The sequence below is a fragment of the Macrobrachium nipponense genome, chromosome 3 (assembly GCF_015104395.2).
Source record: "Macrobrachium nipponense isolate FS-2020 chromosome 3, ASM1510439v2, whole genome shotgun sequence".
Lineage (NCBI taxonomy): Eukaryota > Metazoa > Arthropoda > Malacostraca > Decapoda > Palaemonidae > Macrobrachium > Macrobrachium nipponense.
In genome coordinates this window covers 53938760-53965897 of record NC_087202.1, presented here as the reverse complement: position 1 = coordinate 53965897, position 27138 = coordinate 53938760, and the positions used below count along the sequence as shown (strand labels likewise).

General features: G+C 42.2%; 1 protein-coding gene across 1 annotated transcript in view; it reads right to left on the bottom strand.

Annotated features, from left to right (window-relative positions):
* LOC135221783 (xaa-Pro aminopeptidase 1-like) overlaps positions 1 to 27138 on the bottom strand; it is a 109001-nt gene that overhangs the window by 16313 nt on the left and 65550 nt on the right. Inside the window, exon 8 of the mRNA XM_064259630.1 lies at positions 10935 to 11084. Within this exon, the coding sequence (XP_064115700.1) occupies positions 10935 to 11084 (150 nt within the window). The remainder of the gene's footprint in view (positions 1 to 10934; positions 11085 to 27138) is intronic.

Below are 27138 nucleotides of genomic sequence, written 5' to 3'. Positions count from 1 at the left end.
TTTTCCTTCGTCAAAATCCCTTTTCTGGGCTCAGCCCGTGTCGCTACGTGAAATAGTACCAGAGAAATGGCCACATAAGCTTGGAATAAGGAAGCACACAAGTAATATACAGGATAATAAAAAACAATTAAGGTTAATTGCTATAATCTAAGGATAAAGTTACAAGATGAGTAACAAAAGGGCAATTGGAACCTTAACAGTAAAGTCAATACAAAACAATTCATACTTAATACTAAACAGCAAGGGTAACTTAAACTGTGACTAATCCTAAGAACAAAACGAGAGGAAATATCACAATATATACAACATGTGACATCCAAGGTACAATAAGGCTACATGGTGGCTGAGCCACGGCAAGAATGTCAGCGAGGCAGGTAGAAAGGAGAGATCTAGGTTAAACTACTTACTACTACTCAAGTAGTGTCAGGAGAAACTGTGTTTCCCGCTGACACTGCTAAAAATTTAAGGGCTTTTAAGGACTTAAGATAATGGCGTTTAAATAGTGTCGGAGATTTCCAGCCTGTGTACTTCTTCAGATCCTCAAAATTCATATGCTGAAAGTAATTGATAGATGTAGCTACTGCTCTAATATCATGTACCCGAGGGAAGGACTCTGGGTTGGCTTGCTTAATAAAGTATAAGATTTGCTGCCTGATTCCTTTCAAGGAAATGGTGCCTCCCTATTCCCTAATAAATAGAGGGCCTGAAGACCTTAGGGTAGTTCTATTTAGGTATGCTCTTAGGGTAGCAACTGGACAAAAGGACGGGTCCTGTGGAAGTGGGAGAATTTTCCATGGGGCCCACCTATCCAGTGGGTCCTCATTCTTAGCTAGAAATTGATGATCTGGGGAAAGTAACACTTCTCCTGAAGGGAGAAACTCTATATGACCAGAATCTCTAGATTGAGCCGACAGTTCGGATACCCTGGCTCCTGAGGCCAGACTTAATAGGAATAATGTTTTCCTCAGGAGGGGTAAAAAGTCACATGAGTCATTATTAGTGTCTGAGGCCAATTTAAGGACATCATTCAAGAACCATGACACAGACTTGGGCCTCTCTGATGGTCTGAGTCTAGCGCAGGCCTTAGGGATAGATGAAAAATAAGAGACTGTCAGATCTATTTTGAATCCAAACTGGAAGATTTTCTTAAGTGCAGACTTAGTAGTAGTAATAGTACTAGCTGCTAAACCTTTCCCAAACAGTGTCCTGAAAAAGGATATGGCCAGATTGGTTGCCATGGTTTGTGTATCAGAATTCCTCAGGAATACAGCCAGTTTTTTAACTGCTGAGTCATATTGACGTAGGGTCGATTCCCATTTATCAGATTCTAAGATTAAGATATTCTTAGGGTCGATATTGGTATCTCTTTGTGCCGCAAACTTCATGAAGTCCATAAAGTTAGGGCTTTCTGAATTCCTGAGGAAGCGAACACAGTCCTCGTTTGTACTATTTGTGATAGTCTGGGATTGGGAATCCGTTGAGGTCGGAGTCCCAATTCCAGTAGTAGTGGGAACCAATTACTCTTGGGCCAATTGGGGGCTATTAGAGCAATGTGTCCCTTGAATGTCCTGAGCTTGTTCAGAACCTTCAAGAGGAGATTCACTGGAGGAAAGAGGTAAATCCTCTTCCACTGATTCCAATCTATAGCCATGGTGTCCGTGGCATAGGCCAGAGGGTCCAGGTTGGGGGCCACGTAACAAGGGAGTTTGTGATTCGACTCGGTGGCAAAGAGATCTCCTGAAGCCCTGGGACTCGTTGGCAGACCCAACTGAATGACTGCCTGTCCAGGGACCACTCTGACTCCAGTGGGACTGAACGTGATAGCGCGTCCACTACTACGTTCCTTACACCCGCTAGATAGGTGGCGGACAGGTGCCATTTGTTCTTGGCTGCCAGTGAAAATATGGCTATCATGACATGGTTCACATGGCTTGACTTGGAGCCTCCCCTGTTGATGCAGTGTACTACAACTGCACTGTCCAGCACTAGTTTGATATGAGATTTCTTGACTGGATGAAGCTTTTTCAGGGTGAGGAACACTGCCATAGCTTCCAGTACATTGATATGAAGCTGTTGGAATGGTAGGGACCAGGTTCCCTGTACCTTTTTGTACTGTGAGTATCCTCCCCAGCCACTTAGTGATGCATCTGTGTGGATCACTAGTGCCGGCGGAGGGAACTGGAGCGGAATTGTCTTTGACAAATTCTTCATCTCCGTCCATGGGCGGAGTCTCTTTCGTAAGATCGCCGGGATAGTGGCTAGTTTGTCCTGGGATCTGTTGTTTGCTCTTGAGCGCCAAACGCGGTTTATGTCTTTCAGTTTGGCTTTTAGAAGAACATACGTTACTGAAGCAAACTGGAGAGAGCCTAAGATTCTTTCTTGGTTCCTCCGGGACCTCTGCTTGCACTTGAGAAATTGCCTGGTTGCCTTGGCTATTTCTCTCCTCTTCAACGGCGGAATTGATAGAGTGTGAGAGTTCAAGTCCCATTGAATGCCTGACCACTGAAAGCCAGACTCCGGTGTTAGCCGGGACTTGGTCTTGTTTATCTGGAACCCCAGATGTTCCAGAAACTGGTTCTTGAACAACTGTCTCCACCAGTTTTGTAAATATCCTGGGGGCTACGTTGAGCCCGAACGGCATTACTTTGAAAGAGAATGCCTGGTTTCCTAGCCTGAAGCCTAGAAACGGGCGGAAGTGTCTTGCTACTAGAACATGATAGTAGGCATCTGTAAGATCTATAGAGGTGGTGACGGCCCCACGGGGAAGTAAGGTCCGCACCTGAGAAACGGTCAGCATTCGGAACTTGTCGCAACGAATGAATAAGTTCAGACGGGACATGTCTAGAATTATTCTTCTTTTGTTTGAGCCTTTCTTTGGCACGCTGAACAAGCGACCTTGAAATTTTAAATGCTTGACTCTTGACACTACTCCTTTTTGAAGGAGTTCTTGAGAGTATTCTATCAATTCCGCTGTTGGTTGTTGATGAAAGGTTTTGGATGGAGGAGGACCTTTGAGCCAGCTCCACCCTAGACCTTTGGACACAATACTTTGGGCCCATTTGCTAAACCTCCATCGGTGACGAAAGAGGAACAGTCTCCCTCCTACCTGACGATTCTCACTGGTTCGAGGAAGGGCGTGCCCCAAGTCCTCCTCGGGAACCCTTACCTCGGTTAGAGGCTCTTCCGCTGCCCCGTTGGCAGAAGGCGCCTCTTGCCCTGCTACCCCTGCCAAACCTGTTGAAGGGCTGAAAGGACTGACCTTCGAAGATTGGGTTGAAAGCAGGGGAGACAGCATAGGAGGTCGAAGCCTGTGCCTGCTGAGGCGGTTGTGTTAGCAGCACAAACTGCTGTTGTGGCTGCGACTTGGAAGTGGAGGGTTGCGGTACCTGTGATACTGGAACCGCCTGTACTACGGCCTGCTGTTGAGAAGCCTGGAAAGGCTAGAATTTCCTAGGCTTCTTCTTTGATTTTGGGTTTGATGCAGCCGACTCAGATTTGCGTTGGCTGACCAAACCCCAGCAAACCCTTAGGCTCTGATTGAACCTAATTGCCTCACAGTGAACTTCGTTCACTACAGAGGCTGGGAAGAGGTCAGGGCCCCAAATGGATGAGGCTAAGAGCTTGTTAGGCTCATGTCGGATAGTGGCCTCCACCAGTACATGCTTCCTACAATTTTGCCTAGCTATGACGAAATCATACAGGTCACATTGCATCGAGTACAATAGTGACTTTGCAATGATTTTGAATAGCGGCTCTTCTCCATAGATTAGAGCCGATACTTCCGTCATTACTAGGGAATTGAGGGATCTGCACAGCCTCATCCTGGCGTCGTACTCAGTCTGGATGAGGTTGTCTGACAGCCTGGGTAATCTCTCGCTGAACTGAGAGTTGGTGCAGTCCGGTTTCAGTTTACCCACTGAAAAGGTGGCCGGAAGATCTACCCAGTGATCGTCCGTTCCGGGGAGCAGGAGGGATGTTGGTTCTGTCTCCCGGAGCTGTGGCATCGGTTCGTCCTTCATTGCGGCTTGCAGAGTGAGTTCTGCTACCTTCGATGTGAACGGGATGGGAGTCTCCTCGTACACAGTGAAGATCGTGAAAGGACTTTTGAAGGCGGTAACCGTGGTATTGGTACATTGCCACTCCTCTAGGTTACGTAGCCATTCCCGTTGTGCGTGATCCCGAGAGAGAATTACAGTTTCTTTCAGGACCTTGTCATCCCTTCTCATAGCCACTTCTGTAAGGCGGACATAGCCAATGAAAGGGGGCTGTAATCCTTGCGGATGAAACTCAAAAGTCCTCAATCCTTCGAGTTCCGCAGCCCTCAATCATTAGCATGCCGTCTACGTAGGGAGCGTGGGAAGCAATTCTCCAGGGGTTGCTTGCCGTAAACGTGGGAAGGGTAGATGAATACGGCATGACTTGAGCTACCATGCCGGGCTGTGGAAGTCCTGTCGCTGTGTTCTCGCGGAGCCCTGCGATGAGGTTCTCCTGGGTAATCAGCCTATCCGAGATAGCTCGGATAGACTGCCCTGACTCCTCTAGAGAAGATGAGAGCTGAACAAACATCTCTTGGAACTTGGTTTGAACCAAGTTCCCGACCAAACTACTCATCTGCTGCATAACATTGGCGGAGATATTAGCAGAGAAGGTGTCTGGGTTGAAAGGGGAAGGTTCTACCTTCTCCTTAGGAGTCTTGGGTCTGGCTCCCTTGGAGGTTGAAGGCTCAGGGTCGGAGGGGAAGAACTGAGCCTTGTCCTTAGAAGACTTGGACTTCGAACCCTTAGAGTAAGATGCCAGTTTAGCCTTGTCCACTCCGGGATGGTGAGCCGAAGACTTATGGGCAAGGCTAGAATCTGACTTCTTCGACAGCGACTTCTGAAGCGATTTAGTCACGCTTACCTTTAACTTTAGGGATCACCAGGGCGGACTTTGGTCTGACCGACTGAATACCCCCGGTGAATCCCTGGAAAGAAGTAGTAGTAGTAGGAGAAGAAGCTCTAGATGGGCTCAAGGAAAGCCCTTGAGCCCCTACAAAACCTACCTCACTTACATCCTTACCTGCGCCCTCCACCGTCATGGGCTCGAGGTCCAGGTCCCTTGCGGCTACTTCTTGGGCGACCTCCTGTGTCGTCACCTCCTCTGAAGTCTGCGCCACTTGTTCCTGGATGGCAGTAATCAGGGGAGCCGCCACCTCCGGGTCCACATAAGAGGCACTCTTCCCGCCGGGGAAGATGAGGGTGGCCATCTCCTTAGATAGAATGTAGGGTTGGCCCTTGGTCACATTGCGGCCAAACCCACCAACCCAGACCTTCAGGGTGGAAAGGGCGGACTCCCGGATCACTTGGGCGCCCTGAAAGAGGGGTTAGTATTAATACTTAAGGCTACTTCAGATTAAACTATAACGTAAGATGATTCATATATCACGGATCATATTGGTCACTGAAATCACTGTATTAAAGTGTAGTATTTGGAACATTACTCACCCCAGAGGAGACCTGGTCAATGAACTCGTAGCAGATTGAGCAACTCTCGTGGTGCCAAACCAGAATCTTGAAGTTGCATGTTGAAAACAGGAGAATTCCAGAACGAACACAACACAGAGCAGAAAAAAGATGTGCGGTGCGGATCATGCTATCGAAAGGAATGACGTCAAGAGGCGCTAGCCGTAACGGTAGCGAGGAGTGGGCCTTAGGTTGGCTCCTCTATAGTTGAGGGATTTTGAAGAAGGATGAATCTAAATGGCAAAGGACCTCTGGTAGTGGTTTCGCTCACCCCAGAAACCATACCGACACCTTAAAATAAGGTGAGCGAGCCAGAATATTCTGGCAATTCCATATTAGCTTTTTTCTCTGGTATTATAGCAATATTTTACCTTAGAAATGTATGCTAAAGGGACATTTCACTGGGCGACACGGGCTGAGCCCAGAAATATTAATTTTCAACATCTCTGGAAAGATCGGGAAAATTGTAAAAAAAAAATTTCTTGCAACATGTGCATTTCTATATGTTCCTCTTTCCACTGATGTGTTTTTATCTTTAATTGGCCAACCCCAAAGTTTCCCCAGATTGGGTGTTGCATATTGATTTTTTACCCTAGCTCCTAAGGGTTAAGCAGAAACTGTCAGCAGTTCAGATTAACTGACAGATAGATGTGCATATATATTTATAATAGGCTTTGACTTGGGAAGCATGACAGTTTCATGATAAAGTAATGTTTTATATACATATACTTACCAAATAATTACATTGCTTACAGTTTCACTCGCACTGGGAGCTTAAAATTTGACAATTACGGTAGTGCTATTTACGTTGTTTGTGTAGGTATCGTCCCGCCCACTTACAGGATAGTCAACTGTTTCCGCCCATTCCCATATGCAGGGAGGAGGGAGGGCTCTGTTTTGTAATTACTTGGTAAGTACGTATATCCCAAATTGACCCAGAGGTCTTCTTCTTTCCCACTGTTGTCCCTACATTAAGAAATTGGTTGCCTGATGCGCCGTCTCCGCTGCCTTCTATCAAAGGCATCATCCTCCACCATAACTATTCTCCATATCTTCCTTCATTTTATTTTGCCATCTAATTCTCTGTCTCCCTCTCAATCTTCTTCCTCTAACAGGTTCCTTCCAAGTCCTCTACACTCCCTCCTCATCGTCCATCCTCAACACATGCTCATACCACCTCAATTGTGACTCTCATATTACCTCTGTAATCTTTACTAAGCCTGCCCTTCCTCTTATTTCGTCCTTTTCCGATCTCTCAGGCAGCAATATTCCCATAATCCACCTCAGCATTCTCATCTCTGTTCTCTCAAGTTTTACTTCCTCTTTTCTTCTTGGGGCCCATGTTTCTGATCCATACATTAACACTGGTCTTATCACTGTGCTATAGATCATGACTTTTAGCTTGGTTGGCATTTTCTTATTACATACTACTCCAGCCTCACATCCTCCCTCTTGGCTTAAGGTAGATCCTAAGTATTTAAACTTTTCCATCTGTTTTATAATTGAGCCTCTTTTTTGCATTACTATTCTGCCTCTATTATCCATACTGCTCCAGAGGTGGGATATGGTTAATGCTACCTCATACATTATAAATGCCAATGCACAGAGAAATAGAAAATAAAAACAATTAATCAATGCTTGTTGTTCCTTCCTTGATAAGAGAGCTTCTACAGGAAGGTACTGCCTCTGGTTGGCACTCGTCTTATCCATCTAGAGTGTGGCTAATTGGCCAGACTCACCTCTACAAATGTGGAGCTTTGTAGCTAGGCATGAAACCAGTGACTACTAAGCATACAAGTAGTCAGTTGCCTCTGCCCTGGGCATATAATTACATAAGGACCATTATGTAACAATAAACACTTACACCAACAAATATATAAAAAATTACCAAACCCAACCATAAAATTAAGATCTGGAGGGCACTCCAAGCACTAAGTGCCCCAGGACACCCATTGAACACAAAACCTGATATCAAGGCAAAAATAAATAGGAAGAAAAGCTTCCTACACTTCCTCCTCTAACACCCTGCCAACCATGGATAATGGCCCTAATGCACTGCACTTATTATATATCACTTCCACATCCTTCAAATAATGTGTCACAAAGACTGATCGACACTTCCAATAAGTAGCCCGTAAAATGGATGCAATAGACAAAACATGTCTAAAAGACAATGATGTGACTACTGATCTGATATTGTGAGCTTTAGCTCTAACTAAATTAAGGTTCTTCTCTCCCACCTGCATATGGGCCATTTATCATGCCAGTAAGGGGATTCTGACACGCGCCGCTTACAGGGGACACCCTAGCCGCACTCATATTCCTTAAAACACTCCTATCACTCATAAATTCACTGATAGAAACTTTTACACTGGCTCAAATAAAGACTCGGCAGCTCATGCAAGCTTAATGGTGATTTTGACTTCAAGAGGGAATGTATTGCTTCTCTGTCTTATATGACATCTTTTTATAAATTTGCTCATACATATACTAAAGGGCTGCTGTTGGTTTTAGTTCTTGTCTTTTACGATAGTATGTCAGTTGTAAATGTAATTTTGCAAGGAGAAGTGCAAAGAAATATTAGAAAAAACATGTACAAATGAAAAAAGTTATTGAATCTTTGTTCTTGGTAATTTTATGTAAATATTTTTCAACAAACATGCTAAGAATTTGTTACGATTTCATTTCTGATCTGTTTTGATATTGTGTGAGCTGTAATTATAATTTTACAAAATAAAATTAAATTGTTCATTAGAAAAAAACATAAGTTGGTAAAATTCACAACTGTCTTGCAAAAGAGGCCCCACAAGGGGTTGTACATAGTCATTTTCAACTTCTCATGGAAGATAGGGACATTTTATTTTCTTTCACCATGTGCTTCCATTGATGCGCCTTTTTTGTAAATTGGCTGAGCTCAAAGTTTACCTGGCCTGAGGAGCTGCATACTGATTTTTTTACCTGTCCACTAAGGGTTAATGGCATCATTAGACAAGTGCCATTAAACCGGATCGCCAGGAAGTGGGAACTGCCCGTACTCATTTCCACTTTTGGTCTTGAGCACTCTGTTCCCTTGACGAAATGTAGTCAGCTTCAACCTGTAACTACAATTCCAGCACTTTCCCAGGAGAAATAACTGGAAGGCTACCTGCATCAAAGGGCTAAGCCTCAAGTGGTAGAGTTGGAAGGTCAAGTGCCTAAAGCTCAAATAGTGACAAGAGCATAGGTGCTCTCTTGGCCCTGGTGCCTTGGCATAATGCCATGTATATATTACACATAGCCTTAGGATCCCATTTCTTGTATTTATCAGAGCCACTGAGCTCCCATGGCACTTGTAATCTATACTACTTATGGTGTTTTAACTTAAGAAAAGCAACCCTAGCCCTTGATCCAGAAAGTCTGTCTAGGATTGTCTCCTACTTTTAGTCAGAATTGTTGTACTGAAAGAATTTATTTTGTACTTTGCTAAGTCTGTTCTCTAGCCCATAGCTGAGGACATTGTCCTGGCTCCATATGTATTTTGTTGCATTCCAGCACACCCATGTTGAAGTATTTTATTTGCTTACTTGGGAAATATTCAATTAAGAAACCCAGCTGTATCATATTTAAGCTTATTCTTATTGTTATTACTAAGTTTCGGATGCCGATCAACATTCCCACTTTTAGTGTAGAATTAACCTAATATTCAGTTTTAAAATTTAACCCACAAACAGTACTTCATTTCAATGAGCGCAAGCACATGTTCTTAGCATTAGGTCGTGCCATTTTATTCTATGCATGCGAGTATGCTTAGATGGCCAGCCAGACAAAACCAATTCTTAAATTAGAGTAATTTACATTCGCTCAGGTTAATCCTGTTCTTATAGACCTTCCGTCCTGTTAAGGATGAAATGTCTACTAATACGGGGGTTATTTTATCTGCAGGGCTAACCTTCACTCAAAAAATGACCACCCCCATGCAAACAAAGTGCAAATGGCTTCCCACATAGCATAATTCTCTCCTTTTTTCTTTCCTGTATCCTTCCTCCTCTGCCATCAAAATCTCATGTTTCCAGGTTGCTGCGAGAGAGCTGTTACAAAGATTGGAAGACCTACCTGATGCGGTGGCCATATTGAACCCTGAAGCGCTCCTGCCTCAGCATCACCTGGGCACTCCTGAATTTGCTCTCACATGATTATTGGCCTTACTAGTGGGCAGATGTATTTTTCCTGACTTGCACCCTTCACAGAAACTGCTAACCCTTGCTCCAATTCAGGATAACTGGATAGCACCTTTGGATGCCTATGGTAAGCCTAGGACAAACTCGAGTATTTTTGGGGCCTGATTTTCCTCTTACTGATTATATTTCTCAATTGTTATGAACCCCTCCAAGTATACCCCATGTTCACCATGTGTATTTTTCTCTCTCTCTCTATTCATCAGTAAACCCTCCTTTTGTTCCCCATGTCAATCCTTTTCTCAGCCTGCCACCCATCGTTTGCATGCTGGTTTAATTCCAGTTTGAGAATAGTGTGATATAAGTGAGCTTCAATAAGCTGTGCCACTCATGGGCACATTTTTAGTTAGTGAATCCTTATTATACCAATTGCATGGCATTAGAGGGATGCCTTTATCAAGAGCGACCATGGAGACATTCAGCTTACCTTTGCATTCATCATCTGGACCTATCCATGTGCGATGAGGAATTTCACCTTTTATGGCACTGCCGAATCTTTATAATTGTAGCTTATTTTTTTATTATTCATGTGTGCCCATAGTATAATTAACTTGTAAACTACTATTATTAATTGACAAGTGAATGTAATTAATCGTTAACTGAGTATGTACTACTATAATTATGCCTTGCAGTAACTGGACTAAGAAGAGTATACTGAAAGCTAGTAATCTTTTTCTTTCCATTTTTTTCAGTTTTGTTTTGTTTTACTGTCAGTCATTTTATAGTGTACTGTTGCTTGGCCAAGGCTGAGATATAACACACACCCACTCTAAGATTCTGAATAGCATAAATAAGTGCCTGGTGATTTACTAAATCAAAAGCAGCACTAAAACCTACCCAGTTTACTCTCCACTCAAAGCCCTTATCAAGGTTCCCTTGTAAATGGCAAGTCAAGTCTAAAAGAGCATCGCAGGTACTTAACTGACTGAAAGCAAATAGTTCAAATTGTAGGGATGAATGGTTTCTGTTGAATACTTGGGAGAAGACGACCTGACAAGATGAGAAATAAAGATACACAGTAGCAGCAAAAAGGTAGAGCAGGTGTTTGGGATGATTCATTCCTGTGGAAAGTATGGATGATGACATACTGGGAGTGCTTAAAATTTGGAAGTACATTACAAAGAAGGAGATAAGAAAGACTTACTTTTCTTTTTCTTTGCCAATTTTCCTTCTTTTTCTTTCTATTTTGAACAATCACAAAATAACATGAACTACTTACTTGTACTGTCCGCCTGAATCACATAGATATATTTCCTCCGTGGTTATCTTGCGATCAGTTTCTGGTGAAGGTTCATAGTGGACAATTGATGCATTAGGTCCCACTGATGAAATTGTAGAAAAGCTCAGGCCCACAAAGTCTTCTTGATCTCTGAGAAAATTTCATTATGTACTATAAAAATCAAGTTATTTCTACCTGTATTTAGTTTCCTAATTTCTTAACAAACAAAATTTGCAACAACTGTAAGGTAATGCACATTTTTATATCTATGAGATTATTTGTAGTAAGGTAGGTGGAACTCATTAAAGGCCTTAAACTAAATCCTGCTGAGTCTAGGTCCACAAGTATCTTGAGTAGCTCTCTCTCCTTTCATGTGTTACAGCATAAACCTCAAACTGCTCAATCTTTAATAAATATTTCATTTGTAATTTTACTGCTCCCTATCTGTCTTGTCCATGCAAATTCTGTTTATAATTTTTCTTTACTTTCTTTGGTCCTAATTCTTTTAAATGACTACCAGACCACAAACAATCACATATTTTAACTCTCAACATATTATCTCCAACATATTATAGTCTGCCAAACAGTTTTTACTTATACAGTTTACTTTTATATTTACATTTTTATATTATGTATTCTTTTTATTATAACCATTACTGGAAAAATAGTCTGCAGTAGTATGTATGTACAAGTATATTATTATATACAGGAAGCTTTTCCAACTTGATCAGTTGGCCTCTTCAGCCAGAACCTGAAGAGGCAGACTTTATTTTCCCATTTAAGATTTAAGATCACAAGAAATGGAAGATATCAAGTGATTACAATTACTATTATTGTACTTAAGAAGCAGATCCTCTCTCAAACATACTTTATTGAAAGTAATGGCTAATTCAGCAGTGTTATACTTGTAGAGATTATTCTGTATTTTTCTAATAGCAGCTTTTTCTATACTACTTCAAACAGGCTAATAAAGTCATTATCAAATACAACCTTAAGATTGGTGCATAGTATACCTTAAGATTGGTGTATATATCTATATATAACTTTTTTTACAGATAAACTGATATCATAGAGAGTCTCTCTCTCTATCTCTCTCGTCAGCAGGGGGTCTGCCCCATGCCGATCTCCTATTGGCTGGTGGCAGTAAGTCTGCTTTTTCATTGGTCGCTTGAGTCAGGTCTCAAGCCACTTCTGCCATGTTGATGGTTGTGTAGCTGCAACCTCCTAGACCTCCTGAGCTGTGCGGTGGCATTGCTGGGCGTTGAGTCTGAAGGTGCTACTTGCTGTTGAGGGGAATTGCCCGCTGTGGACCAGAACTACTTCAACCTCCATGAAAAGAAAATAGGTGGAGTTGACCATGAGGGACCAGCTTTTCTAGGGATGTCAAATTACCTAGCAGAACCTACCACTGGTGAGCTGGTTGTTCAGTTTGTGACAGGAAGGACCATGCCACTGCCTTGAACTTCTGTAATCTCTGGTCTGACGGGAAAACCTTCGATGCTACTGTATCCACTGACATACCCAAAAACAGAATCCTCTGGTTGAGGACCAAACTGCACTTCTCCAGGTTTACCATCTGATTTGAAGTAGCTACTCTCCGGAACTTGCCAAGACCAGCCAGTTGTCGAGGTATCTCAGTAGACAAATCCCATGAGCATGAGCCCACTTCGAGACTAGGGCAAAGACCCTGTGAATACCTGCAGAGCTGAAGTCAAGCTGAAGCAAAGGACCTTAAACTGGAAGATCTGCTCTCCAAGGCTGAAGTGAAGGAACTTCCTGGATGAAGGGTGAATTGGGATCTGGAAATACGCATCCTTCAAATCTATTGACAGCATACAGTAGTTCTCCCTTACTGCTGCCAGAATCATTCGGGGCGTCTCCATCCTGAACCTCGTCTTCATGATGAATAGGTTCAATATGGAAAGATCTATCACTTGCCTCCAATCACCTATGGCTTTTGGAACCAGGAAGAAGCGACTGTAAAACCCCAGTGAAGGATGATGTACTTCTTCCACTGTGCCCTTGTTCATCATCTTCAAAATTTCGCCTCAAAGAGCTAAGAACTTTAGAGAACTCCGAGCATTAGTCAGGTAGAGCAGGGGTTTGTCTGATAGGCGGGGGAGGAAAGTCAAAAGGCAGGAGACATCCGACCCGAAAGACATCAACTACCCACTTCTCCACTCCGTACAACTGCCAGGCATCCCCCGACCCGTAGCAAACCCCTCTGTCCCTGCCTCTGGTGCCTCTACCTGGCTTGTAGGAGTGTGACAAAAAGGGGCGTTGTTGTTGTCTTGGCCCAGAAGCCATAGGAGGCTGAGAAGTCCTCACAGTAGATGAAAGCTTGGTTTGCTTCCTTGGGGGAGACCGTCTAGCTTGTCGTTGATGTGGAGGAGGAGGTGGACAAGAATAAACTTACGACTTTGATACTGTCTGCTAGACTAATCTATCTTTGGTATCAGCCCGCCTACAATCGATTGCATCCTCTAACTGCGTTCTTGGGAAGAGAAATTGCAACTCTAAGAGGTCCCCATTACAAAGAGCTGACAATAACTCTGAATCTACTGCACTCGCTACCTTCAACAAGGCCCTGGAAGATGAAGGAAACAGTAGACTCCATAGTTAGGTCTTCTGGGAGGAAAACAACAGACACTCAGACCTTATTTGTTCCAGGGTTAGTCCAGGATTAAGGTGGCATGGCATTAGCTGAATAACGTTGGTGGAATAATAATTCCTACAGCACAGGAGAGGAGGAGAGAGGAACTTAGATGACCTACTGGATTGAAGTGAGCTACCCCTATCTGACATCAGGTCATTAATATGCTACAAAATAGACTGTGCATGTCAAAAAATTGGGATCTCGAACAAAGTTCTATAATTCCGCTTTGGGCCAAGCAAAGCTTCTATGCCAGTAGGGGTCATCGAAGATTGAGCCTGTGTCCTCCCTTCTGGGTTAAACTTATGGATGAGATCAGTGACCTCCAAAAAAGAAGACAGAAACTCACTGCTCTCCCCTTCTTCTGGCTCCAGCAAAGGAGAACGAAGGAACTGAGGAAGAAGGTCTAGAAAGAAGCCTCGTCCTTTTCTAAAGCCACTTGAGAGGTCTCCCTACAGAGCTGGCCACCACGTTTCTCACTGGAAGAAATGGTATCCAGAACAACTGAAACCTCTGAACAAGTGGGCTCTTAAACATGGCCACGAGATGCATCACGAACATTGTCGAGGAAAACTATGAGCACGAACGTGCGATGTACCATGTACACATCCATGCAAAGACTCATGTGCCCGCTCCTGAGATGGATCACGTGCATGGCCATGAGAAGACTCACGTACACCGCAGCAAAAAGACTAACGTACACGGTCATGGAATAAGGACCAATGAGCATGAGAAGGTTGTGAGGGAGGAGACTGACCTCGAAGGTTAACATCTCTAGATGGAGAGCGACAATACCAGGAACTCTTGGGGGAAGGAGACTTAAAAAGTCAGGTCATCTTGGGAGAAGAAGATTGAGATGCACGTCCATGGACACAAAGCATCTCACGTTCTCAACCGTCATCGTCACCCACACGTTTGTTGTGAGAAATCCCAGAAGATGCAGGAGACAACTGAGTGGAAGGCAACTTCGAACTCTTGATCGGTGCTCTATCATCCTTATGGCTAACTCTAGTAAGCTGTGGAGACGGGGAGCCATCGCAAACTTGAACATGTACCTGTATGTGCAATGGAGACATCTCCATGTAGAAAGACGGAGAAACTCCTCTCATTCTTGGAAGAAGAAACAACAAAGTCCTGAATCCTCCAACATCTGACTCTTGTATGAGTAGGAGGAGCAGGAGATGGAGTGGAGGAAGGCTCTCTCCTACTTCGACTCTTCTTGCTAGGCGGAGAGGAGGAAGGGGAAGGCTCTCTCCTTCTATGCTCTCTTTGTAGGGGGAACTGCATGTCTTTCACGAAAAACGGATTCCAGTTTATCAAACATCGCCTGAAAGAACGTCTGCGAGGGAGGCTGAGTGCACAACAGGACCTGGATGGTAATGACATCACGCCCTGAGACGGGAGGAGAACCGACATCGCAGTCGACGACATAGGCTGAGTGGAAGCTAGGAGTGACATCAAAACATTGGGCATGGCAGCATGAGCCAATGGCCTCACTGGCAGGGAGACAAGCGGTGACCCAGCTGACACTGTTGTTGATGGCTTCGGCCTGCTTGAAGGCATCACATGCATACCAAAGTAGTGTGGGCCAGGCAGAGGGGGCACTGCCGGTGGGACTGGGGGAGGCTGGCAAGAATACAAGAAATGTGTCAGCAAACCATCCAAAGTGAGTGAACCGCATAGGCCTAGGGATACCCAAGCCACCACCATTTTGTTGGACTCTAAATCCAAAACAAAGGAAGCTGGATGGAGAGTCTCTTCTCCTAAGGAGTTGAGTCGAGTATGATCATCTCCCACAAGAGAAGGGGCCTAATTAAACTTGAAACTATCTTGTGCATCACCCAATACTCTCAAAGATGAATCAATGGAAAAAAAGATGCAGGAGGAAGACTACTGGAAGGAGGAGACAATGAAATGTCTGCTTGGGGAGGTGAAAAACCTTCCCAAGACGGACAAGTTGACACCTTACGTTGATCCCTCTTTTATAGAAAGCCCTCCACTGAGATATAGGCCAGGAATGTCATACGGGCACCGATTAGAGATAGTACAAAAATTTGCACGGCACCTACTGAAGTCAAATGGGGATCAGCAACAGAAGCCAAAAACCTGGAACATGGAAATCCCTGAACTCCCAGACAAATATGTTGACAGGGCTTGGAAGTATTGGAGGAATCCATGATAAAGGAGACACACACACACACACACACTCTAAAATGTAAAGAAATAAAGGGTAAACAAAGCATCTTGCTTGGGAAAGAGAGCGCAATGCAACTACTTTTCAAGGCAAAGAAAGACTGATGCATCATGAGGTCCCAAGCTTGGCCCATGACCAGCTTCCACCTCATATTTGTATGGGTTGCCAGATGCCACAAATTCCTTATTTACAATCACCACAAATTCCTTATTTACAATCCTTGATTATTTTTAACCGGTTTCCAGGTGGCCCAATAGATGATTATCCTATTGTTAAGACCGAAGGTTTGTTCCGCATATGAACAATGCTTCAGTGTAGCATTCATTTTGAAATGGATACCAAAAGCCAAAAGTGGGTTTACTCTTCCTCAATTTGTTACTATCAGGCTAATTATATCGTAAAATTGGCCATCTGTAAAGAGTAATAGGTTTCATTGCTGCAAGACTGTCACAACTGTATTAGAGTCATAATGGATGAAGCTTTGGCTGCCTGTTTTGCATCCATATTTCACGTATATACTTAAATGAGCAGGAATTCAACATATTTCAGCATTTGCACAAACTTCATATAATTTATGAAAAATCAACTAATTTTTCAGAAGTGATTTTCAGGAAGTAGTCATATGGGTTGTAATATTATTCTGATTTACTATAATTTTTTTTTTCTTTTTTATTTACTATAAAATATGATTTTTTTTAGAAAGTTTTGTATAATATTCTCCTGTGAAAGCTACAGCACTGCTGAGTAATTCACACTGATTTTTATTACATGTCACATTTAATTACTCTCCAATTCAATTCTTTCTTAATAATAATACTGTAATCCTAACTAAAAATTCTTACAGTTTTCTCCTGAAGATGGAAAAAGAATCCCACAAGGTTACTGAGTAAAACTTGTTTCCTTGGAAGTATTTACATAGTATTTTATTTAGCAATTTATACTCAGTATCCTTCTCTGTTTCTTTTTGCATAATAAATACTGTAATAATAGTGAAACTAGGAACACCACCCCATTATGAGATTTAAGAACTACATATCACTGTACACTGTGGCAGCTTTATACATATAAGTATTTTCTATGTAATTTTGCAACAATGCACCAATTGAAAACGAGGCTGTTAGTATCAACTGGGAAGGATGGCGAATGACTGTTTATAATAATATCTTTTTGAACAGCTCATTATGTTATTGGGAAATCCAATAACACTGAATCTTGACTGAACCGATTTTTGTTGACAACTTAATTGCATGTATCTTCACTGCACTACCCGCATAATAAGTTGTAGCATACAAATATGGCTCAAATTTTGGCTTAGAATGATTTAGGCTGGGAAGATTTTTCACAATCCAGTGTAGATTCAAAGCATCAGCTCGCATTTACGTATGCAATATTATTAGTAATAATTTCCTCCTTTTGATAATATGTAGGAGTTAATAAAGGCTACACACAAGATAAGTTCTTAGTTTAGCTATAGCAGAGTCCAGCCAGCTATGCAGCTTGTGATTCGCTAACTCTTGAAGGGGGAATGACGTCACACTAGTTAACAGTCCAAATGATTACCAGTACGGATTTGACTCTGTTCGGTGATGCTGAGTTTGTGCTTGAATCATGAACCCACAGATTTGAGTTCCTGGAATTGTGAAGTATGCAATTGATATCTCTGATAAAAGACAAAAAGGTATATATCATTATGAACAAATTGGATCATTTTGTCAGTGCAGCCTAAATACATATGCATCATGGTTTACTTTTTCTTATTAGTGTTGGTCTCCCCCAAATGTTAATATCGAGAGATTAGGCCTACACATTAATTTCTTATATTTTGAGCCAATGACAGGGTATAAGCCTACTCTTCAATTTCTTATATTTTGAGGCAATGGCAGGGCATAGGCCTACACATCAAATTCTTATATTTTGAGGCAGTGACAGGACATAGGCCTACTTGTCATTTTCTTATGTTTTGAGGCAATGACAGGGCATAGGCCTACACGTCAGATTCTTATACGTACACTATTATCGTAGTTGTTATAAATGACGTTATGTAGAATAGAACTGAGATATCTTAATGTAATAACTTTATTCGCTCTAGATCAAAGATCAATATAGATCAAAGATCAATCGGGAAATATACTGTTAAATTTAAACTAAGTTATAAGTGAAGCTGAGAAAACTGTTCAAGCTGCTAATGACTATTATCGTGCATCAACAACAAGTAAACGTATGCCATCGAACACAACCGTAGATAAAACTGAGATAAAATCATTTAATCAAAACTACTGTACTTGGAAGAACACATTTTACGGTTGGTTTCACACCGATATAAGATAAATAATGATGATATAAAGGAAAATTGCAAATGGAATCACATAATTTTTTTACTCAATAAACATGCCGCCAAGGTAATGTTAAAAAAAAAAAAATAATAGTTCATAATCACAACGAGACCTACTCAATTCATATTTCCACAGCGAAAACACGTCGTATAAGGAGAAATAACCTTGTCTCATGTAAATCAAGTACGTAACTGTAAGTACAAAATTCATATCTGAGTATTTTAAATACAATAATCATTCCATTTCTCTCTTTTAAATACTGTAAGGACAAATCTCTCTCTCTCTCTCCACAAGATACTTGTCATACATTTGGTGTTTCTATTTCTTCCTTTTATCTTTCTCGCTCTCAGCAAAAGAATTGATAGACAGACAAACATAATTGCACAGTCCTCTCTTTCTCTCTTCTCTGGAGAAATATATGTATTTATGGGAGGGGGAAAAAGTTGCCTACAGACGTTCATTTCAATCTATTGAAACCTAAGGAGTTATTTCTCTCTCTCTCTCTCTCTCTCTCTCTCTCTCTCTCTCTCTCTCTCTCTCTCTCTCTCTCTCTCTCTTTGCAACATATTGGCAGAACGATATAAGAGAGAATTCACCCCTAGAATAGATAATGAAGATAATGATATAGAAGTAAGGGATGAAAATAGTGAATATTTAGCTGACATAGATATTAATGAAGCTGATATTGTGCAGGCTATTAATGAAATTAAAAATGGAGCTGCTGCAGGGCCTGATGGAGTGCCTGCTATTTTGTTAAAGAAAGTAGTTCATTCTATCGCAAAGCCACTTGCAATATTATTAAGACAAAGTGTAGATACAGGCAAGATTTATGATGAGCACAAATTAGCATATATTACCCCTACTTTCAAAAGTGGATCAAGACTAGAGGCAAGTAATTATAGGCCTGTGAGTCTAACATCACATATTATGAAAGTGTATGAAAGGGTAATGAAGAAAAATATTATGAAACATTTAATAAAAAATAATTTGTTTAATAAAGGACAACATGTTTTCGTACCCGGAAAAAGTACACAAAACCCAACTGTTAGTCCACCGTGAGAACATATTCAAAAATATGAAAAGCGGAAATGAAACAGATGTGGTTTATTTAGACTTTGCAAAAAGCTTTTGACAAAGTAGACCATAATATATTAGCGAAGAAAATTAGAAAACACAATATCGTGGATAAAGTAGGAAGATGGTTAAAAGAATTTTTACACAACAGAAAACAGATAGTTATTGCAAACGACGAGAAATCGGATGAAGCCAAGGTAATATCCGGTGTGCCGCAAGGTACGGTGTTAGCTGCAATACTGTTTGTTATTATGATTGAAGACATAGACAGTAATGTTAAGGATTCGGTAGTGAGTAGTTTCGCAGATGACACAAGAATAAGTAGAGAAATTACTTGTGATGAAGATAGGAACGCTCTACAAAGAGACCTTAACAAAGTATATGATTGGGCAGAGGTAAATAGGATGGTATTTAACTCTGATAAATTTGAATCAATAAATTATGGAGACAGAGAAAGAAAGCTATATGCATATAGGGGACCTAATAATGAGACAATCACAAATAAGGAAGCAGTTAACGACCTTGGTGTGATGATGAATAGGACATGTTATGCAATGATCAAATAGCAATTCTGTTGGCAAAATGTAAAGCAAAAATGGGAATGTTGTTACGGCACTTCAAAACAAGAAAAGCTGAACACATGATTATGCTTTATAAAAACATATGTTCGTAGTCCACACTTGAATATTGCAATATGATATGGTACACTATCAAAAGGATATTTCACAAATAGAGAGTGTACAAAGGTCCCTTACAGCTAGAATAGAAGAAGTTAAAGACCTTGACTACCGGGAAAGACTACAATCCTTAAAATTATATAGTCTAGAAAGGAAAAGGAGAAGAGAACGCTACATGATAATTCAGGCATGGAAACAGATAGAAGGAATAGCAGAAAATATCATGGAACTAAAAATATCAGAAAGAGCAAGCAGAGGTAGATTAATAGTGCCCAAAACTATACCAGGAAAAATAAGGAAAGCACACAGGACATTAATCCACTACGCAACAGCATCGATAATGCAGCGTCTATTCAATGCGTTGCCAGCTCATCTGAGGAATATATCAGGAGTGAGCGTAGATGTGTTTAAGAATAAGCTCGACAAATATCTAAACTCCATCCCAGACCATCCAAGATTGGAAGATGCAAAATATACCGGAAGATGTACTAGCAACTCTCTGGTAGACATTAGAGGTGCCTCACACTGAGGGACCTGGGGCAACCCGAACAAGATGTAAGGTCTGTAAGGTAAGGTCTCTCTCTCTCTCTCTCTCTCTCTCTCTCTCTCTCTCTCTCTCTCTCTCTCTCTCTCTCTCTCTCTCTCTTGTATTTTAATGAAAATATACAGTAATTTGTGAATACACAGTGTTGCACATGAAAAAAGTAAATTAGTGATAATTTTAGAGATACGGCCCTAAGAAAAATTGCAAATAAGTAGTGAAATTTTCCCTGTGGACATGTTTTCAAGAACGTCGTTCCGGCTTACGACGATTTTCGGGTTACGACGCGTCTTAAGAACGGAACCCCCGTCGTAACCCGGGGACCGCCTGTACATGAAGTCGAATGTACACGTATAAGCAAAAGCACATACAGGCGGTCCCCAGGTTACGATGGCTCCGGCTTACGACGTTCCGAGGTTACGACGCTTTTTCTTAAATATTCATTGAAAAATCCGCCCTGGGTTACGACGCTTGTTCCGAGGTTACGACGCTGACGCTTCCGACGCTCCGAGTTAACGACGCTTTTAAAAAATGCATACTATGATAAGAATCCTTTATAGTTTAGCACAGTATATTAATAAAAATAAGTTTGGGGTTAGATTACAACAAAAATTTTGAGGTTATGATGATTTTCGACACTTTTTATGTCGTATTTTTTAAATTTTTTTAATGACGCCTCATATGCGGAACTAGTTTCCGAGCGAATGAATACACTAGCTTGGGATGTGCAGTTTATAACAGTTCAAAAGCGCAAATAATGAAAAAAAATCATTGCTTGTTTCCAGTATACATAATTAACAAAACTAAGTTTCTGGTTAGATTACAACGCAAATTCCAAGGTTACGACGGATTTTTATGCTTTTTAACGATACCTCATACGCAGAACTAGTTTCTGAGCAAAGGGCGCATAAATTAATTTACGCTATTAAACTGTATGGTAACCATAGTCAAGGATAAGGAACGCATTCTCAAACAGCATACATATCCTTTAATACAAAACAGCAAAATATCTTTGAAACATTATTTCACTTAAAGAATCCATTTATACTCTACTTAGATTTGGATATAAAAACCATAGTTTCTCTCTCTCTCTCTCTCTCTCTCTCTCTCTCTCTCTCTCTCTCTCTCTCTCTCTCTCTCTCTCTCTCTCTCTCTCTCTCTCTCTCTCTGTATTTTCCGAAAATAATCACTAATTAGTGTATTTTGATGTTTATTTTCATGACTAAATACATTTTCATAATACAAAAATGATTTACTAATTTTCAAATATTAATTTTGATTAATACTGTATTAGTAAGTTTAATAAGTTGCAATGATATCACATAATAAAAACAATAATTCTCTCTCTCTCTCTCTCTCTTTCTCTCTCTACTACAAAGATGTATGTTTTTTGTATGATAATAAATAAATGATTTACTATTTTTAAATATTACTAATTAATATCAGCAATAATATCAATTCATTAAAGAAAATACCATAGTGAATTAGTAAGATTTTAGCTTATATATTTATAAAATTATGGAAGAATGAAGGAAATCCCAGTCTTCTCTCAGTAACCTTTTTCTACCTCCAGGTACTAAAACTGTCAGATATATCAAGTTCTGTGACAGCCAGGAGGGGGAAGTGCTCATGAAATTCCCCCCCCCCCCCCCTCTCTCTCTCTCTCTCTCTCTCTCTCTCTCTCTCTCTCTCTCTCTCTCTCTCTCTCTCTCTCTCATTTACTGAGACTCGAGATTTTTTATTGTACTTGTACTATTTGTTTTTAATACTTTTCAAAAATTTTGTTTTTAATAACTTTCATAATAATAATAATAATAATAATAATAATAAGAATAATAATAATAATAATAATAATAATAATAATAATAATAATAATAATAATACTGTTAAAAAGGATGGCAGAATTAAGCGAGTTGATTTTATATATTGTTTTTTCTATTTTCCTTACAATTCGCTTCTCAGGCTCAGCGATGTTTCTGAGTAACTGGCCAATATTCATATTGGGAATTTTCAAAAAATTGTAAATGCTGAAGGAATCTTTTATGAGAACAGGATATCAGGTCCAGGTCAAGCAGGGGTCGTTGTCAGTGCCGGTATTATTCCGTAAGCGTAGTTCAGTTCGGGCCAGGGTCGTCTTTGGATTAAGGGCTGGTGTTGGTGCTGGTATAGCTGGTATTACGTGACGTTTTGACCTTCTCGTAGGTCATCTTCGGACGAGTCGATTGAAGAGACTTTAGCAAGAAAGTTTGTGGAACGGTATTTATAGCGGCACGGACCTAGAGTTGCATTCTCATTGGCCGGGCCGGTCTTGGGCGAAGCCGTGGATCTCGCCTCGAAGGTCTCGGGGATTCTCTTGTGCGAGCGCCACAGTGGTGTGCCTGGGGATGAACATCAGGAATTCCGTCTGTAGCAGGAATCGTATCATCCTGTGGGGGCTCCTGATTATCTGGCATCGTCGGGGGGTCGCTCGCTGCTCTCCGGGCGGCGGTGGGAAGGAGAAACGTTTCTTGAGTTATATTTAAGTTTGGTTTCTCCTTACCTATATTTGCCTAAAAGAGGTTCTTCTATCAAAATACACGTTCTTCCGGCTACATGACCCTACCGCCCAGCGAGAACCAGGCACGAGGAGCTTCAGGAGGACCCTGCTGCAACGGCAACTGCATGCCAAGGAACAAGAGAGGGCCGCACTCGTCGAGGAAAAAGATGCTGAGAAGAAGAACAGGACCATTACCAAGAAACTCGTCGCCCTCAACGGAGGTAAGATACGCCTCCCACAAGGACGTGACGAGTACATCAACCTCACAAGTCACGTCCCAACACCTGACGAAGATAAGATCCTGCGGATGGGCCTCAACTGCCACTTCATCACGCAGCCAAGGCCGATGGATAAACGCTTGGAAATTGAATATCTCCTCGACGGTATCCAGAAGCAAGAAGACCTTGGGAACTTGCGGACGACTGACGCCCTTCAGCCCCTTCTGCTTGCCGAGGCCCTCACAGACCGTGGAGACTACTGCAGTGGTATCATCAGCCGTGACCTGAGGGAAGCAGCGAAGCAGTTAAGGAAGCGTGAGGACGTCACAGTACGCAGGGCCGATAAAACTGCTGCTTTCGTCCTTATCCAGACTGAGGTACCGCCGGAAGATTGAAGAAATCTTGGCGGACTCCACGAAATTCCGCAGAATCACCAAGAACCCCATCGACGACATCAAGCGAGAGGCCAACCGAATTATTGAAACGGTCAACGCCGCCTCGAACGCCCTGCATTTGCCACCCATAACGGGTGACCATGACTTAGGCTACATCTATGGGAATGTTAAGACCCATAAACAAGGGAACCCCCTTCGCCCCATAATCAGCCAGATCCCTGCCCCTACGTACCTGTTGGCCAAGAAACTTAACACCATCTTAACCCCGCACGTCCCAGATAGGCACAGCCTGAAGTCGTCGGGCGAGTTCTTGGACGCCCTACGAGCAACGCCCCCCGGAGGATGCATCGCTTCGATGGATGTAGAGTCCCTGTTTACCAACGTCACCGTTGACGAGAACATACAAATGATTTTGGACAGAGTTTACAGGGACCCCGACACTCCATCCTTAAACATCCCAGAGCATGCCCTTCGAGCCCTGCTGGAAATCTGCACTAAGAAGGCCCCTTTTGCTGATCACCGCAACTATATGTTCACCCAGATCGACGGTGTGGCGATGGGATCTCCCCTTGGGGTCCTTTTCGCCAATTTCTATATGGGTAGGTCTTCCAGATTTCCAGGAAACCGAGGATGTACGTGCGCTACATCGATGACACCGTCTGCGCCGACTCCCAGGATGAGATAGAGCAGCTGCGACGTGCATTCCATGACCACAGCTGCCTCACGTTCACGATTGAACATTGCCAAGATCGCCGCCTCCCCTTCCTTGACGTCCTTGTCGAACAGTGAGATTCCGAATTCAGCACGAGGGTGTACACGAAGCCGACGAACCTGGGAATGTGCATGAACGGTGAGAGTGAGTGCCCTGAGAGGTATAAGCGCTCCACCATCAGCGCCTTCGTCAGGAGGGCCCTCTCACACTGCTCCTCCTGGAATGACACACAGTGAGTTGGAGCGCGCCGCCCAGGTCCTCGTCGACAACGGACACACCAATCGTGCTGTTGATGAGTCAATAAGGAAAAGTATGGATGCCTGGTACCACCAGGAACCCCGCCCCGACGTTGCAGAGCCCATCAAGCTTTTCTACAAGGGGCACTTCCACCGGAGGTACAAGGAGGACAAACAAGCCCTCAAAAAGATCATCGAGAAAAACGTCAGCCCCGCCGACCCAGACAGAAATATTAAAACAATTATATATTATAAAACGAAGAAGACGAGCAGCCTGGTGATGAGAAACAACCCTTCGGCGCCCCTGCAGGATCCCTTGAAGAAGACGAGTGTGGTCTACCGTTACACATGCCCCGTCCGAGGATGCCTCGGCAAATACGTCGGTATGACCTCCATGCGTTTCTCCAAGCGAATCTCCTGCCACGCCCAAGAAGGAGCCATATTCAACCACGCCAGGACTGCTCATAACAAACGGATAAAAAAAAATGATATTATCCCTAATATCATAATAATAGATCAGACAACAGATCCCCGACGTCTGCGCCTCCTAGAAGCCCTTCATATAGGTAAGGAGAAACCAAACTTAAATATAACTCAAGAAACGTTTCTCCTTCCCACCGCCGCCCGGAGAGCAACGAGCGACCCCCCGACGATGCCAGATAATCAGGAGCCCCCACAGGATGATACGATTTCCTGCTACAGACGGAATTCCTGACGTTCATCCCCAGGCACACCACTGTGGCGCTCGCACAAGAGAATCCCCGAGACCTTCGAGGCGAGATCCACGGCTTCGCCCAAGATCGGCCCGACCAATGAGAATGCAACTCTAGGTCTATGCCGCTATAAATACCGTTTCGCAAACTTTCTTGCTAAAGTCTCTTCAATCGACTCGTCCGAAGATGACCTACGAGAAGGTCGAAACGTCACGTAATACCAGCTATACCAGCACCAACACCAGCCCTTAATCCAAAGACGACCCTGGCCCGAACTGAACTACGCTTACGGAATAATACCGGCACTGACGACGACCCCTGCTTGACCTGGACCTGATATCCTGTTCTAATAAAAGATTCCTTCAGCATTTACAATTTTTTGAAAATTCCCAATATGAATATTGGCCAGTTACTCAGAAATATCGCTGAGCCTGAGAAGCGAATTGTAAGGAAAATAGAAAAAACTATATAAAATCAACTCGCTTAATTCTGCCATCCTTTTTAACAGTATTTGCCTAAAAGAGGGTCTTCTACCAAAATAATAATAATAATAATAACTGTAATTACAAAATTCATATGTGATAGTATTTTAAAGAAATACAATACTAATCTATCCATGTCACTTTTAATTAAGGTTAACTCTCTCTCACTCTCTCTCTCTCTCTCTCTCTCTTTTTGCCACACAAGATGATAATGTGTCATAGTGGTAACTCCCTCCCTCTCTTTCGCTGGAAGCATTATAAGTATTTTTTGAGAGAACAGAGAGAGATAAACACTCTCTCTCTCTCTCTCTCTCTCTCTCTCTCTCTCTCTCTCTCTCTCTCTCTCTCTCTCTCTCTCTCTCTCTCTCTTTTACCGAGATGAAAGAATTTTTATGGTACTAGTATGTAAAATGTTTATTGATAATTTCAGTTATTTAAACAAATATAAACCTCCTTTATACCGTGCTGGTGCTACAAGCTGGAATGCTCTCTCTCTCTCTCTCTCTCTCTCTCTCTCTCTCTCTCTCTCTCTCTCTCTCTCTCTCTCTCTCTCTCTTGTATTTTAATGAAAATATACAGTAATTTGTGAATACACAGTGTTGCACATGAAAAAAGTAAATTAGTGATAATTTTAGAGATATGGCCCTAAGAAAAATTGCAAATTAGTGAAATTTTCCCTGTGGACATGTTTTCAACAACGTCGTTCCGGCTTACAACGATTTTCGGGTTACGACGCGTCTTAAGAACGGAACCCCCGTCGTAACCCAGGGACTGCCTGTATACATACATACGTAGATGGCCAAATTTTAGGACTGTCTCAGCCTTACACACAACTATCACACTGCTTTCAATGAACTACAGGCAGTCCCCGGGTTACGATGGGTTCAGCTTACGACGTTCCGAGGTTAAGGCGCTTCTCAATTATATTCATCAGGCATTATTTCCAAGGTTACGACGCATGTTCCAGGGTTACGACACCTACAACACACATCTGTCAGATGAAATATGGCACCAATAATGCAAAATAATCAATATTTGAAGGTTTTTTGATGAATAATGCAATAAGAATGCAGTTTACATAGTTTTCAAATGCACACAAAGCATTAAAAGTAAGGTTTTCTTAGGATTTTTTTACAATGTTCCAGCTTACGACGCGTCTCAAGAACGGAATCCCCGTCGTAACCCGGGGACTGGCTGTATATTGAAAAAATATTTACTAAATATATGATAGCTGAAAAGTTAACACATAAGATGATCCAAACTAGTCAGCGGGTAGCTCATAGCTCACTTGGCTTTGGAGCATTCTCTCTCTCTCTCTCTCTCTCTCTCTCTCTCTCGTCTGCTCAAAAGCTGCCTCTCTCTCTCTCTCTCTCTCTCTCTCTCTCTCTCTCTCTCTCTCTCTCTCAAAACAAATGACTACATTTCAGGTAACTAGAATCA